The sequence below is a fragment of the Lotus japonicus genome, chromosome 2 (assembly GCF_012489685.1).
Source record: "Lotus japonicus ecotype B-129 chromosome 2, LjGifu_v1.2".
Lineage (NCBI taxonomy): Eukaryota > Viridiplantae > Streptophyta > Magnoliopsida > Fabales > Fabaceae > Lotus > Lotus japonicus.
The window spans coordinates 72907087-72924099 of NC_080042.1; the positions used below are offsets into that span (position 1 = coordinate 72907087).

General features: G+C 32.7%; 2 protein-coding genes across 3 annotated transcripts; one reads left to right on the forward strand and one right to left on the reverse strand.

Moving 5' to 3' along the window:
• Positions 1-7143: 7143 nt before the first annotated feature.
• LOC130739388 (cystathionine gamma-synthase 1, chloroplastic-like) lies at positions 7144-14582 on the forward strand. Of its 2 annotated transcripts, XR_009019861.1 has the most exons (12): positions 7144-7522; positions 10461-10564; positions 10745-10818; positions 10943-11111; positions 11569-11628; positions 11737-11940; positions 12055-12141; positions 12252-12359; positions 12645-12740; positions 13089-13207; positions 13291-13483; positions 14304-14582. XR_009019861.1 is itself a non-coding variant. In XM_057591660.1 (11 exons), the coding sequence occupies exons 1-11, from the start codon at positions 7225-7227 to the stop codon at positions 13412-13414; spliced, it is 1443 nt and encodes a 480-aa protein (XP_057447643.1). In that variant the 5' UTR covers positions 7144-7224; the 3' UTR covers positions 13415-13591. The 2 variants fall into 2 exon arrangements, 1 of the variants encoding a protein (XP_057447643.1); XM_057591660.1 differs by lacking the exon at positions 14304-14582 and having other exon boundaries at positions 13291-13591.
• On the reverse strand, positions 13600-15392 carry LOC130739389 (uncharacterized). Its single transcript, XM_057591661.1, has 5 exons — positions 15180-15392; positions 15007-15093; positions 14711-14860; positions 14184-14381; positions 13600-14072 (listed from the first exon to the last, which is right to left on the reverse strand). Exons 1-5 carry the CDS (start codon positions 15243-15245, stop codon positions 13920-13922), a joined length of 654 nt encoding a protein of 217 aa, XP_057447644.1. The 5' UTR covers positions 15246-15392; the 3' UTR covers positions 13600-13919.
• Positions 15393-17013: the final 1621 nt, after the last annotated feature.

Below are 17013 nucleotides of genomic sequence, written 5' to 3' on the forward strand. Positions count from 1 at the left end.
TAAAAATGGTATTAAATAAAGATAGATAAAAATTAACAAAATCTAGCAAATCACAATAAAAACTCATAAAATCCCGAATTAATAAAAAATTCGAAAATTCAATAAAATTTAATCAATTTATTTTTAATAAATTTAAAATAAATTAAAAGACCAAATCTTATCTTTTAAAATAATATCAATCAATTATTTTAGAATATATAAAATTAAAACATATATCAATTGAAAATTATATCTTCTAAAATAATATCAATTAATTAGGTTAGAATATATAAAATTAAAATATATATCAATTGAAAATTATATCCTCTAACAAATTGACACGTGGAATAATTTTTATGAGAATTAATCTGGGAGCGACACGTCACTAACTTGGCCTGTGGGAGCGACACGTCATGTTAGAAGTTGTTCTTTTCTAATATATATAGATAGATATAGATATTTACATAAACTCATCTGAAAAAAAAAACCTTATTTTTCTGTAAAAAAAGTATTTGAAAACTGTCGAAAGAAAATTATTTTCTATACTTAATTAAAAAGAAGAGAAACATGGTTCATATAACTTCCATTAAATTTATTTTTTAATGAAAAATAAACGAGTAGTGAAAATGAATGATGGTAACGGAGATGCGCGTAAAATGACTATGGTTGACGAATGAACAAAACTCAGAAAACACAACTCGTAAATCTCACGTCCTTAAGAATGGAACGCTGCATTACTACGATAGAACAAAATTAAAATTTTAACCAGTACATGAGTCTTTATTATCAAACAAACTTATTTTGGGTATCACGCCTTAATCTGGATTAAGATACCACAACAAGCACCTAAATTATAATAATCAAACAACTATCTCACGTTCATCAAAAGATATCTGAACAAAATTATAACTTAAAATATCACATGGGAATTTCGAGTTCTGTAGCACAAGTTACATCCAAAAGATGTTTTCATAGGATTTGATTTAATTTAATTAACTTTGAATGTTTTTATGACATACATGTGTTCAAGTTTTTTTTAGAAAGCAAAATATATATATTCAAAGATAGATGAGGAAATTGACAAGATTAACAATCCTCCTCAAAGGGAACAAGAGCTCGCAAAGCCAGAAAGGAGCAAAGAAAGGAAAAACAAAGGAACCTCAAGAACCGGAGAAGGAAAAGCCCCCAAAGCCTAGGAGAAAAACCGCAAAAGCACCCAAAAGCCCACCCGACAAAAAACCAAAAACCCAAACAATCCGCACTAACCACTAGCAAAACACCCCAAAAACCCGCCAGGACTGGGAAAAAAACCAGCCAAAATTCCAATCCTGCAAGGGAGAAAAACCAAAAAGGGGCGCAGCACACCCTCACCAGAAAGCCAAAAACAAGACCCCATAAGCACCCATACCAACCCAGCAAACCAGCGCCAACACTAGGGATTTATCTTTAAATTATAAGTCATGTACTACATAGTCCATCCTTGCATGACACGAGTTTAATACTAGTATTTAACAACATTATTTTATATTAAGTAGAAGGCTTAATTGCAACTTTTGCCCCTGACGTTTACCAATTCCACGATTTTAATCTCCCACCTAATTTAATTACACGGATGGTCCCTGACTTTGCTGGTTGTCTACAACGTTGGTCCTGCCGTTTATTTGTTAACAGAGGAGGCTTACGTGGATGTCCAATTGGAGAGAGAAAGAAGGACTGAAGAGAGAGGGAAGCATGTGAGTTGCACGTGAGACCTTCAACGATCATATTCTACCATCTTCCTCCTTAAAAAACAGAGCACCGTGAGGAAGATGTTTCGAAGCTTGAGTTGGAGCGAAAAGGGAAGAGATAAAGAACGAACGAGTCTCTGGAGGTGAGGAAGAAGGTTAAATTAGTTGCTGGTCTCTTTCTCTCTCCAATTCGACTTCCACATCAGCTAAGTGATCATCCACGTAAACCTCCTCCATTAACAAATAAACGGTAGGACCAACGTTGCAGACGACCAGTAAAGTCAGGGACCATCCGTGTAATTAAATTAGGTGAAGGACTAAAATCGTGGAATTGGTAAACGTCAGGGACCAAAGTTACAATTAAGCCTAAGTAGAACCTAAAGTAATCAATGATTATGATTTTTTGACAATGAGAGCAGACAAACATTATTGTCATAATGCAATTTGCTGATTGCGGGTCGTTGGATCACGGGGGTATAATTATAATTTAAAATGGTTGATAGCAACCCTTAACCAATAACATCCTATAAGCCCATATAGACAAATCTTGAAGAAAACGCTACTCGATATTTTGGTACAAAGAAAACGCTACTCGATCAATAAATACTACATTGTTTGTTGAACTTTTATAAAAAAATGTTTCAAAAAAAATTTTTTTATAAAAAAAGTTGAATAACTAATTAAACATTAAATTTATCCCGCTACTCGATCAATAAATAGTTCTAAATTATACAGCTTCTAATTTAAAAAAATTAGAGTTTAAAAATATTATCAAATTTTAATGCAAAATTAGTTCAATTTATATAATATATTATATTTAAGTGGTACTTAAATAAATGAATAAAAAGCAAAAGATGTATTGTTTAATAGAAAAAAATCACATGATACATTTTTTTTACGTTTAATTTGGGAATTCTCAGCTTCGGTCGGAAGGTTTGGACGCTCCCCCGTCAACAGTGGTGCCTCTCTTTCTTTTTTTGGATAAGCACGGTGGTGCAGGGGCGGACCCACTTGAAGGCTGGGAGCCACACCAGATTTTTTGAGTTTATTTTTTTAAGGTTTAAATAACCTTTTGGTCCTTGAAATTGTAAAGGGAATCAAGTCTGGTCCTTGTAAAATTTTCGCATCAAATTGGGTCCCTAAAATTATTTTTTTTAATCTAATTAACTCATTTTGCTCAATCTTGACCGGTCAACAGTCCAATGGCAAGCCTAGTCAGCTAAGGACGGCTACGTGGATTTTTTCACATCAATTTTAGTCCCTTAAAAAGTATTTTAATCAATTTTAGTTTCTGTTCTTCCACCTTCATGTTCTTCCACTTTCACCTTCTTCCTCTTCCTCCATAACTCAAATCACATAAATTCAAAAAGAAGAACAAGGTGAATGTGATAAACATATAGTTTTTTTTAGGGTTTTGAATTTCTAGGTTTAAGGATTTGAGTTATGGAGGAAGAGAAAGAAGGTGGAAGAGGAAGGTGGAAGAACAAGGACTAAAATTGATTAAAATATTTTTTAAGGGACTAAAATTGATGTGAAAAAAGTGCATGTGGCCATCCTTAGCTGACTAGGCTTTCCACTGGACTGTTGACTAGTCAAAATTGAGCAAAAGGACTTAATTAGATTAAAAAAACAATTTCAGGGACACAATTTGATGCGAAAATTTTACAGGGATCAGATTTGATTCCCTTTACAATTTCAAGGACCAAAAGAGTATTTAAGCCTTTTTTTAATATCGTATATAGCTGCTAAAAGTTTTGTGTTAATGTATGGCGATGGTCAAAAGCGCCGCCATAGCTTAATAAGTAAAAAATCAAAATTCACACTTAACATCAAATTAGAACACGACTTTTCGTTCTTTCTTTCTTTCTTTCTTCCATTGCTGCTTTTCGGCATTCATCTTCAAACCCTTTTCCCCAAAAATTGAAAACCCACCAATTTTCACCTTCCTAAATTTCTCATTGCATGGAGAACCCTGATCACCGCACCAATCAACCACAATTCTTTCTTTCTTCCATTGCTTGCTACCTAATATAATTTCTACTTCATATTTTAGTCTATAATTTCTTTTATGTTTAGCCACACCGATATATAATGTCTGGATCCGCCCCTGCGGTGGTGCCTCTATTGTGTAATGATGTAGTTGATTAGTTGTTCTCTTTGTTTTGATTCCTACTTGTAACAAAAAAAAATTGGGAATTCATTGAATATATTTTTTTCCCTTTGAAAAGTACTGTTGAATAGAAATTGGATATATGTCATTTAATAAAACACATTTAATTCCAATGGATCGACAATCCTAGCTCTAACAAAAAAACAACATATGTGGCCAAATTTTTTTTTGTCATTTGGTCACCGGTCTCCACGGGGGAAAGGATCTCACGTGACTAATTTAAAGTGATGTCCCTAAAACTAATCTGGACAAAAATTAATCTGCTGCTGAGTGCTGAGTACTTCTCTAGTTCTCTTGACAAGAACTAAATTACATACCTCAAAGAAATTAGATAAATCTTTGCAATTCTTCCTAATGGAAGGAAGAAACGATCATATGATGAAGTGCTTGAATTCTATGCACCTAACAGAAAATGTTGGAAACGGACTCTTCACATTAAAAAATATATTTATATTTAGGCTTAAATAAGCTTTAGGTCCCTGAAATTGTAAAGGGAATCAAAATCAGTCTCTGAAATTTTTTTGCATGAAATATTGTCCCTAGAAATTGTTTTTTAATCAAATTAAGTCCTTTGGACCAATTTTGGCCGGTCAACCGCCAAGTGGCGAGCCTAGTCAGCTGAGGGAGGCTACCTGGACTTTTTTCACATCAGTTTTAGTCCCTATAAATTTTTTAAAACATAATTTAGTCCATCCTCTTCCACCACTATCTTCTTCCTCTTCCACCTTCATCTTCTTCCTCTTCCTCCTTCATCTCTCCATACCTCAAACCCAGAATATTTCCAGAAAATTAAAACAAATTTTTTGAAGGAAGAATGATTGTCAGAAGGTTATAATGCCAATGCTATTTTAGAATTGTAGAACTGCGAAACTTAATTTTTTGTCAGCAGTTATAGTGCAAAACTTGATTTTTGGAATTATTGAAGTGAACACATGTTCGAAACAACCTTAAAGTTTGTTACTTCAAGGTTCAATAATCCTGTAGAGGACAAATTGGTTTTTGAAATAAAAGAAAGAAATTCAATTCCATTTTATGTTTACTTCAATGTGATTTTTGTGTAAATAATGCTCCACTAGTTTCAATTATGGATTTTCTGAAGATATAAATAGTAATTTTCTCTAATATTTGTCTAAATTGTTATTTTGGAGTTTTAGACCAAAACTTAGATATCTTTAATTACTTTTGTTTTAGTTTTCTATTTCTGGAAATATTTTGGGTTTGAGGTATGGAGAGATGAAGGAGGAAGAAGAAGAAGATGAAGAAGATGGTGGTGGAAGAGGAATGACTAAATTATGATTTAAAAATTTTATAGGGACTAAAACTGATGCGAAAAAAGTCCACGTGGCCTCTCTCAGATGACTTGGCTCGCCACTGGGCTGTTGACCGGTCAAAATTAGTCCAAATGACTTAATTTGATTAAAAAAAATATTTCAGGGATAATATTTCATGCAAAATTTTTCCAGGGATTGATTTTGATTCCCTTTACCATTTCAGGGATCTAAAGCTTATTTAAGACGATGAAAATATTCTCATGAAGAAGACACGTACATGTCACGTTTTCTTTTAGTTGCGTCACCGATGGGGGATGGCAAAGGAAGGAAGAAACGAGGGTCCACAATAAATTCATATTTCCAACATGTCTATCCTTGTTTTGGTAATTTAGATGTCTATACTCTGATTGGCGTTAGGGAGAAAACGATAGTACAGAAAATGAGTTAAACAAGAAAAAGAGAGAAGAGAACGAAGATAATATAGAATTTGGATCAACTCTGTATTCTATTCTTAAGTGTTCCGACCCACTATGCATCAAAATCTCACCATTTAATATTTATGTTTAGGCTTAATTGCAACTTTAGTCCCCGACGTTTACCAATGCCACGATTTTGGTCCCCACCTAATTTAATTACATGGATGGTCCCCGACGTTGTAGGCCGTGTGCAACGTTAGTCCTACCGTTTATTTCTTAATGGAAGAGGTTTACGTGGACGTCCAGTTGGAGAGAAAAAGGAGGTATGAGGAGAGAGGGAAGCACGTGAGTATCATGTGACCCTTATCTGAACCCATTATACCCAAACCTCTGACCTCCCTGGAACGAAGAAGGTAACGCGATTTAGATCCCTAGGGTTTCAGATTTGGGTATAATGAGTTCATATAAGGTTCACGTGAGTTCACGTGATACTCACGTGCTTCCCCCTCTCCTCAGATCTCCTTTTTCTCTCCAACTATACGTCCACGTAAGCCTCCTCCATTAAGAAATAAACGGTAGGACTAACGTTGCACACGACCTACAACGTCGGGGACCATTCATGTAATTAAATTAGGTGGGGGACCAAAATCGTGGCATTGATAAACATCGGAGACCAAAGTTGTAATTAAGCCTTATGTTTAAAAGCTATGATTGATTTGAAGTTGAAGAATAATTAATTACTTTATTATTTAACTTATGTTTTCCCATTTGCACCATGTTGGACACGATCCAAATTCAAAAATATAAGAGCATCTCTAATGGTAGTATCTAATGTTAAATACATACTCATATGAATATCTATTATCATTGAAGTACATATTCACTTCTAACATGACAAAAATAAATATGTGAGAATAGATACTCTACACTAAACTTGAAAAATGAGCTTGTATTTATTACAAGCAATTACAATTAATATAATTAGAGATAAATAATAAAATATACAAATGTGATGTTGATGGTGGGATCCACTATAACAACTCTTAAGAGTTGTTTGGTTGAAGTAAAAAGTTAGTAAAGTGGTGTAGATGATGTGACACTATGGGAAATTGTAAAAAATGAAGTGTAGATATTTTAGTGAGTATATATGATGGATGTAGATGCTCTAAGGAGAATATAGATCTCTTTATCGGAAATGAGATTTGTTGGTAAAAATAAATTTACCTTAAGAGGTTGCATTGTGAGTCAATTGAAATTTGAAAGTATTGAGTGCTAATTAAGGCAAAGAGAAAAATAACTACTATCAATTAAAATAACTATAAAATGGCTAAATAAGTATAACTATAAATCATTAATATTACTGTATTAAAATAGATGAAGTTAGTCACTGCGTATCTATGTATTAGCACACCCAAATACTCAATTCATTGATGTTAATTATAACATTTTTAGTCGACAGAAATTAATCACAAAATGAGACTATTATGTTGGTGCTGTTTTTCTATAACCCATGTTGGAGAATTCTTACGCATTGCTCCACTTTTGTCCTTTTTCAACCTTTCCATATAAAATAGAGGCACTATCAAGAACATGACGATGAAACTAACGCAGTGAGCAAGTAGAGAAAGAGAAGTGAAGGTGGTGTAGAAAGACAGAGAGAAATGGCAGCTACTTCTATCTGTGACAAGCTTTTCACCTCCCGTTCCGATTCTGATTTCTCCTCTCTTCCCAGATTCCAGAACCTCCGACGGCTCAAACCGTCGAGGTACCCTCCTTGTCGCCACGGTGCCACCAAGTCCCACGGGATCCGGGCGATGATTTGGCCTGCTCCCGCCGCTCCTCCGCCGACGCCTGCAGACTCCGAGACGGGTACTAATGGAGCTGTGGAGGTTAACGGTTCAGTTGATGACAGTGGCTATTCGTTTTTGAAACGCGATGGGTCCAAAACCATTCATGCTGGTACTTTCACATACACACTCACTCACTGCTACTCTGTTTTTTCATATTATCTCTTCTCTCCTCTCCCAAATGAAACAAATATGATTTTTATAATAACTCACTCTAAATTTACAACATAACATTATCTATTAATATTTTTAGTACGTCGGAAAGATAAATTACAGGGCACAAAATTAATCATTTTAGACCTCTCATCCCAACTCAAATGTCTAGAAGCTCTTACCATTTAAGTTATATGAAGACCATTTCCAAAAAATACTAATTAAGTTAATGTCTGTACTAAAAATATTATTTTAAATTTCAAAACTTTTCAAAAATAGATTACGATCCTATGTGTGGTTGATAAGCTAGTTGAAATTTATAACTGAAAAATCAAGGTTATTTTTGGCATGCATGGCTGAAAAGCTAGCTGAAAGCTGATAAGCTAGCTGAAAAGCTATAATTTGTAATTTATAATATAAAATTATTTGTTTTATTCCAAAGTAGTAATTTTTGTGTGTAGGAATGGTGTGTATATGAGACAAGTGTGATAACTGATAAGTAAATAGGTTTAGTAAAAATCATATAAGGCTAAAGGTGGAATTTTAATAAAATAATAAGGATAAAAATGAGAATATATTTAATAAGCTATAAGCTTTAAGCTACGTGAGATAGCTTATAACTTAAAGCTTTAAGATACTGAAATAAACTTCTTCACCAAACACTTTTATAGAGCTTTTAAGCTAGTCAAATAAGCTATAAGTTAGCTGAAATGACATGTCAAACACAACCTAAATTTCACAAACTTTATGATTGATATAATTACACATTTTTATTTGTTACAATTTTTTTTTGTGTAGTGCTGAAAATAAAAGACAAACAAAGAACAAAAAAATTAATTATTTTTGTAACCAAACAAATTAATTTAGGTTACAACTAATTACGAATTTTGGATGATATTAATTTTAAAGTAATTGAATTTAATATAGTAATTTTTTAGATGAATCATTTAAAAAATTTGCTATAAAAATTTATTTTGCTAATATTTTTATTGAATTAAATGGGATAATAAGAATAATCTATATTGTAATTTAATTAAATAAAATATACATCTACAAAATAAAATTAAAATGTTTATTTTTTAAAAAGGAATATAAAATTTTGAATAATAATCATTTTGAAATGAAAGAGTGAAATTGTGAAAAGGATAAGGATAAATATTAAAAAAAAGCTTGTTTTCTCATATGCTACCATAGACTACGAGAAATTGTTACCAAATTGAATCAGTAACGCCGAAATATGAGATTATCGAAAAAAAATGTAGCTTAAAGTTCAAAAAACACTTTTGTACTGTTGGGAAAAGTAAAAAAAAAAAAGTTATAGTAAGTAGAATTATTTTTTTGTAAATTTTCATATAATTATGTAGAAAATATCTTTGATATCAATATATTAATATGAACATATATGATAAATGTATATTATATTAATATATTTATTGCATATATCATAAATACATAAAAAAAATAACATATGGATAGAATGGATAAAGGAAAAAAAAACCTCTTTCCATTTTCTCACCGATTTAGACTACGTTTGGTAAATGGTAGGGTAGAGTTGGTAAAGAAAGAAGGGGTGATGAGAGAAATGTGAGACAGAAACCACTCACACTATGTGTCTTTGGTAAAGAGATAATTTAATTTAATTTCAAAAAAATAATAATTTAATAAAGAGGTAAATTTAGGTGGGTCTCACCCTCTATTTATTGGCTCTTACCTCTAGCGTATAAAGAATAAATTTGGGCACTCTTTTTCAGCAATTTGTCATTTATGCCCCTATTCTCTACCACCAATCTCATTAGAACATAAAATTTTATAAATTGTTTAGTATGAGAGGAGATGAATATAAGTAAAGAGAAAAACACTTTATAAAATTTATTTATTTTCTCTTAAAGAAAAACTAATGAGCCCCACACTTTTTATTTTCTCTCTCTCGTACCAATCATATTTTTTGTATTAAGACCACATGCTTAAGAGATCCGAGCTCCTTCTACTTTGATTTACACATTGTTGGTTCCCATATCACTTTCTAAGAACAAATAGAGCTAAACAAGCTAGACTTCAGTAATAATGAAAACACAAGTTTAAATTTGGCAAAAATCATTTGTTTGGAGGGATATGAAACCGTTTCTCAAATGAGTGGTGACATTTGTCAAAAAGACTCCTCTCCCTCTCTCACAAGCATTTCTTTTTCTTTATTTTATTTCATCCAAACAATATATAAGTTCAACTTATTTTCTTTTCAATCCATTTTTATTCTCTCATTTTCTCTACATGTCCAAATTAAGTCTGAAAAAGCATGCCAGCGGAAAAAAGGTTATATTGAATGGATTGATGGGATGGAGAGTTTTTGGTGAAAAAGGAGGATCGATTGTTATGTGGTTTAATAAAATTACATAACTCTCAAAAGTCAAAATCTAAAAGCAAAAATATCTATTCCCTTAATCATCCACCCATCTAAGTATACTTCAAAAATATAATATTTAGATTGAAGGACTTAAATTGAATCACAATTTCCTTAAGAAAATGTTTAAAAAGCATAAAAACTGTTTTTTTTTTCCCAACTTTTTTAGTGTTTCAAACAATCCATTCAAACAAAATTAATTTTTAAATAGTTTAAATTTAATTAAATGATCACATCTATGATGGAAGCAGAGAAAAATAGTTGATTCACAACTACAAAGAGAAAATGAAATCTATCTCATACTCACTAACATAGTAACAGGAAACTAACATCATAAACTAAGTAACTAACACTCATAATTTCTTCTCTATCTTATCAATAATCCAAATGTGATTCATGAATTTTCTCTAGTGACAAATACTTGGCAATCATGTGAATTGAATCAGCTATGGCTACCAATGAAAATGAGTGTTTTGATTTTTGATTCTGGGCTATGCAGCTGAGAGATTAGGCCGGGGTATTAAAACTGATGCAATCACCACTCCTGTGGTGAACACTTCTGCTTACTTCTTCAAGAAAACCTCTGATCTCATTGACTACAAGGTGAAAATCGCTTCCTCTTTCGGTCAAAAGATGTGAAAATATGGTTTGCAGTATAGCCATGTAGGTGTTTGTGAAATTTGCTGAATGAAGCAAACTTCATATGGTTTGTAGTAATAGCATTGTAGGTATTTGTGAATATGAACTGGTGCATAACACATGCATAGTTCTTTTAATTTTCAGGAGAAGCGCCAATTTAGTTTTGAATATGGACGATATGGAAACCCGACGACAGTGGTTTTGGAGGAGAAGATGAGGTTTGTGTTCTCGTTTTATTAGAATTCTTAATTAGGTGCTACTTATGTTTAATTGAGTGTGTAACAACACATCAACTGAAGTGCAGCAAATGTAATTAGGTTTCTTATTTTTTTTATGAGGCAGTGCACTGGAAGGGGCTGAATCAACTCTGTTTCTGGCATCTGGGATGTGTACTAGCACGGTGATGTTCATGGCATTGGTCCCTGCTGGTGGACATATTGTGACCACTACAGATTGCTATAGGAGGACCAGAATTTTCATTGGGAACATGCTTCCTAAGATGGGAATCACGGTATGTCATCCAGTTATTTGGTAATATTTTTTTTGGTATAAACCATTAGGTATTTGGTCACCCTTCGGATGCTAACTATTCTGGATTCGGAATTTAGTTATAGTCAAGGCTCTTCATCCTTCTTCCCGGGTGTATTGGCGGGGATAAACCTTAGAGCTCTTCCCGCACGCTTAGTCTGCGTTGCTAACTGAGCTACCTCCCGTGGGTAATTTTGGTAACTGAGGGCATGTTTGATAACTCTTCTAATAATTCTTCTAAAATTGATTCTAAAGTCAAAACTAATGTTGATTAGAAGTTTTTGTGATTAGAATTCAGAGATGCTAAGATTGTTTGTTTATTTTGGATAATGTTGCTTCTATAGTTCTATGTTTCTATGGTTAAAACTTAAAAATAACATGAAATAGATGTCTCTAGATAATTTTTAATCTCATTACAAATTTTTCACTTGACTGAGCAGGCCACAATAATTGATCCTTCCGATTATGATGCCTTGGAAGAAGCATTGGAAAAGAACAATGTGAGTGTTTGAAAACTGGTTTCTTTTAAGCATGTTTCCTTTTGATTTCTGTAGAATTTATAGACAGGAATGAGTTCGGATGATATTATAATCCATGCATGTGTACAGGTCTCATTGTACTTTGCTGAGACGCCAACCAATCCATTCCAAAGATGTGTGGACATTGAGCGCGTTTCGGAACTTTGTCACAGAAAAGGTGCATTGGTCTGCATTGATGGTACCTTTGCCACACCCATCAACATGAAGGCCCTTTCTCTTGGAGCTGATCTTGTGGTGAACTCTGCAACAAAGTACATTGCTGGACATCATGATGTAAGTCAACATGATCTTCAAAACCTTGTTTGCCAAAAATAATGAAACACTATATGAACATTTCATTCATCTATAGTTAAGCATCAATGATCTATAGTTTTTTTCTTGTTTCAGGTCATTGCTGGTTGCATTAGTGGTTCGGAGAAGTTGATTTCACAAGTTCGCAGTTTGCATTTCATTTTGGGTGGAACTCTTAGCCCGGTATTGATTCCTTGGCTGATATAATATATGTTGGCCAAGTCTTTTCCATAGAAGAATATATATGAAAAGTATTTGCACTGACACAGTGCTCAATGTTTCTCTATTAACAGAGTTCTGCATACCTAGTCCTTAGAGGCATGAAAACTCTGCATCTCCGTGTACGACAACAAAACTCAACAGCAATGAAGATGGCTGAAATTTTAGAGGCACATCCTAAGGTATAACATTTATATATGCAATACTTGTATAATCTATTGTATCCTCTCCTACAGTCCAACTTGTTTATATTTGTTATCAGTTTTGTAGTAACTGGTTTTAAATTTATTTTCTGCATAATGTCTTCAGGGTATGTGTTATATAATTTTAGGTACCTATTTGCCATTTTAAACGTCTGCATATTGAATAACAATACCAATGCTTTTCTATGAAGGGGTTCAAATAAATGAACATGTCAATTTAGGCATCTAATGTGACTGTCTTTAATGGTGTGATGTTATTTGCAGGTGAAGCAAGTCTATTATCCAGGCTTGCCAAGTCATCCTGAACATGAACTCGCCAAGAGACAGATGACTGGTTTTGGTGGTGTTGTCTGTTTTGATGTAGGGTTTGCTATTCCAATCTGATTTATGCTGCCATTTGACTCTTCTAAAGTTAATAATTTACATTGAAGACAAAAGTGAAATCTTTAGGGCATGTTTGAAAACCCTTATTCTGAAGTCTTAATCAATTCTGAGGAAAGGTTTATGTGAGTAGCTTCTCAGTTTCAGAATTGATTATGATGAAAGAGAAGTTGATTCAAGCATGCTAAATTGCTAATAAAGATGATCAAATTATGATAAAATTCTATGTATGTACAAGTGATATCAGTAGTTGATTTCATTCTGACAATTGAAACTCTTTACTTACTTATTTGCCCAAGTTTGATAGTTATATTGCTAATCATGCAGATTAATGGGGATTTTGAAACTACCATCAAATTTGTCGATTCGCTGAAAATTCCATACATTGCTCCATCTTTTGGTGGCTGTGAGAGTGTTGTGAATCAGCCTGCTATTATGTCTTACTGGTACATATTTTCTTGAATTCCTCTTTCAAGTGCATGATTTACGTCAATTCATCATATTTAGTCTTCATGCATTTTTGCAACAGGGATCTTCCCCGGCCAGAAAGGGAAAAGTTTAGAATTTATGACAATTGTGTTCGCTTCTGCTTTGGAGTCGAAGACTATGAGGATTTGAGGGATGATGTCCTACAGGCTCTGGATGCAATATAGGCCATACCTAAGCTTGGTGAATCAATTGAATTTTGATAATTGAATGTTCTGTTGGGGTTTATGTTGGAGGTAGGAGGGTGTATAAGTTGTATGTTATGATGAATTGTTGAAACTTCCATACATTTGAGTTTCCCCTTCTCTTCTTTCAATAGTAAAAAGATAAATAAATTCCTTGGACACAGTGATAGAGCAAAGCTTTTATCAGTTTTATGTATGTGCAACAAACATAAACCAATTAAACTATATCAAATTACATCATCAACAAATTCAACAGCAAACAAACAAGAGATGCTTTTATGAATTTAGCCACATATATGCATCTTCATTATCTTCTGAGTTTGGTGACCCTCTTCAAAACTCCTTTCACTTGCAAGGTCATGTTGTATATCTCATCTATTAATGATAATAAATGAGGAAGTTATTTACCCTTAGCCTTGACATATATGTATTATTACTGAACATTGAACTCTAAAAAAAAGCTTGTATAACAGCAGATTCTGAAGGTTTAATGTTTATCCAAGGGATCCTTCAATAGTGGAGCTGCATCTGGATGTAATTGCACCGAATTTCCGGGCTTGTTCCTCTTGAACGAGTTATAATCTGCTAATAATCTGAAAGCTAATCCTTTACTCATATCCTTCGCATAATTTCTGAGAATCTGTTAATTAGATATCAACACTAATTAGTCTGATCAGTGCAGGCTCATGCATCAAACAGAGTAATACAGCAAAAAAAAAAGACTAGTGTAAACCAAAATAATGATTCTAACCGATTCCGAAATTCTTTGCAAGACATGTTTAGGAACCCAGGAGAGTAAAGGAGGAACAACAAATTTTAAACTAACGTCTAACTGATACTTGATCCAGTTATGCTTTCCCTGTCTTTCCAGGAACAGAGATCCTCTGGCATCGACGCTGAAACCTTGTGGCATGTAATCAGCATGGAGATCTTGAAGCTCACATCTTGTCTATAAATAAGAGAAGTTACATCACATGTTTAGATTTGTAGGGCTTTGAGCTTGTCTAACCCCATTTGGAAGAGATTATTCAAGCTTATCTTATAGCATAAACGCTTATAGAAGTATTTGAGATTTCTTATGTAACTAGTTTATAGCCTTCCTGTAAGCTGTTTTTGGCTATTTGCATAAGCTGTTTAGATTGGTGTATAAGTAAGAGCTTATGCTTATCCATAACATATTTTCAACTTATTTCAATAATTTCATCAAAATTAGCTTATGAAAAAAACGCGTATTGTAATAAGCATTTATTGCTACAAGTGCTTAAATAAGCTACTTACAATATGAATCTGGAGCAGTTTGGTGATATGCCCTGGGATCTCAGGTGGGTAAGCTTCAGCTTCAGATATGCATTTAGCAATGATATGTATGACTGGTTGGCATTTTAAGAACAAGACTTTCACAGGAGTCATCTTAACTCTCCACTCTTCCTATTTACATAATTTAACATAAGCATTTTGAGATAAATTGAATGATATCTGAAAAACAGTGTTTACATGTCTGATCAGGTTGCTCCTTATTATAGCATTATGACTAAGAAAAATCTGGTCCACAATTTGAAAAGAACAGCTAGTACCTGGTTAAGCTGCTCGGTTGTTGATTTTTTTGGAAATAAGACTCGGATTACTCTTCCCATGTCTTCCAAATAATGATCAAAGGAAGCCTTAAATGAAATACCAATCAATTAGATTAGGCACACAATTATCACAAACAATGTTCAGAAGACATGGCATTTATATATATACATACCCAAGGATACTCATTAAGAGGAACAGCAACGGTGTTTGTGTAGCTGATGGAGGAAGTTATCATCATATTCTTGCACACTAAATCCTGTGAACCAGGTGATACTGTTTTTGTATGAAAGTGATGCAACTTATTGTGCTTCTTAGTGAGATTCCTCGTGAGAAACTACTAATTGTGTAACATGGAAAAATAAGCTGTCATACACATAGAATTATCCCTCTCATCTAGTGGCTCGAGACATTGCTTGTAGCTGCAATTTTATAGTAATATTTTTCATTTTAAATACAATTTTCAACCATAATTTTAACAATAGCAATAAATAATATATATGTACTGATCTAAAAAATATATACAAAATTAATCAATCAGATTTTATGAATTCATTCGGACATTGTGTCCTTTCTATTTGAATGAAATTTTTAGTTGTCGTAAAAAAAAAAATTATGACACATCGACCAATTAAATTAGATAAAAAAAAACTCACATTTTTGAAATATAATTGATTGAGATAGTAAATTGTACTTTGTATGTAGATGCTAATTATTAATATTAGAAAATGTTGGGTCTATATAAACACTTAAAAAAAGAAAAATAAAGAGAGAAAAAGTAATGGATTGGATATATACTGACATCCACAATTTATTATTTATTTCCTATGTTAGAATTAAAAGTTTATGCAGTGTGAAATTTGACTATACAAAGTACAAACATCCAATTGATTTCTAATAAATCAAAAAATTATTTTTACTTTAATTAAAATTGAAAATAAATGTAATTATTTATCTACATTGCATATTGTAATTGAATAATAGTGTAAAACTATTTTACACTTAAAATGCATTTTTTTACAGCAATTTTTTTTTTATTGAAAGTGGAAAAGTATCATGAGAACAACTCTATCATAAGAGAAAGAAAGAAACTTAATCTCCCCCACACCGACCTTAACATGCCACACTTGGAATGAGCCTCAAAATACATATCTATTAAAATTTATATAATATATAATATAATGAAAGGTAAGAGATATAATGAAAAATGAAATCTTATGCATCCTACACTAACGTTTTTTTTTGAAAATCTACACTCTAAAGTTATTCATTCATAATTTTTTTCATCTTATTTTCATTCTCTTTTTCTATTACATCACATATTATATATCTCATTTTGTTTGGTGTGAGAGGGGAAAGTGTTAACAAACACTTATGGGACTTGAGAGGTAGTATTTAATTGAGGAGCGGTGTTGGGAGTTGAGTGCCGACACATCGACTTGGTCTGCATCCAAACAGTTGACACGCTCATCTCTCAGGGAGGAAGATCAATCTTCTTCTCTTTCTCTTGTTGCGTGCGCCGCATTCTTTCTTCTTTAGTTCTTTTCACTTGCATGGATTCCAATCTCGTGGTCCTCTATCTAGCTACCTCTTAGACCATGAGCAATGGTTCAACAAAAAAATGTTTTATTTACCCCTTTTTAACCCCACTTTTTCTCTTCCCAACACTCAACATCATCTTCTCTCTCTAATTCAACACACTCTCAACAATTACCCACTCCAATGATTTTCTCTCTCAACACCCTACCCCACCACTTTTTTATTTCATATTTTTATTTAATTTTATATTTTTGTTTTTATTATTTACATAAAATTACAATTATTGTTTTAAATTAAATTAAATAATAAACACTTAACAATTTTTTTTTAAATATAGACAATAATTTATTTTATTTTCTTAACTTAAAAATGGAAGACAACAAACTAAGCAATAATATGGTGAGAAACTTGGTTAAAAAAGATAATAAGATGGTAAGAGAGATAATAATATGGTGAGAAACTTGGTTTTT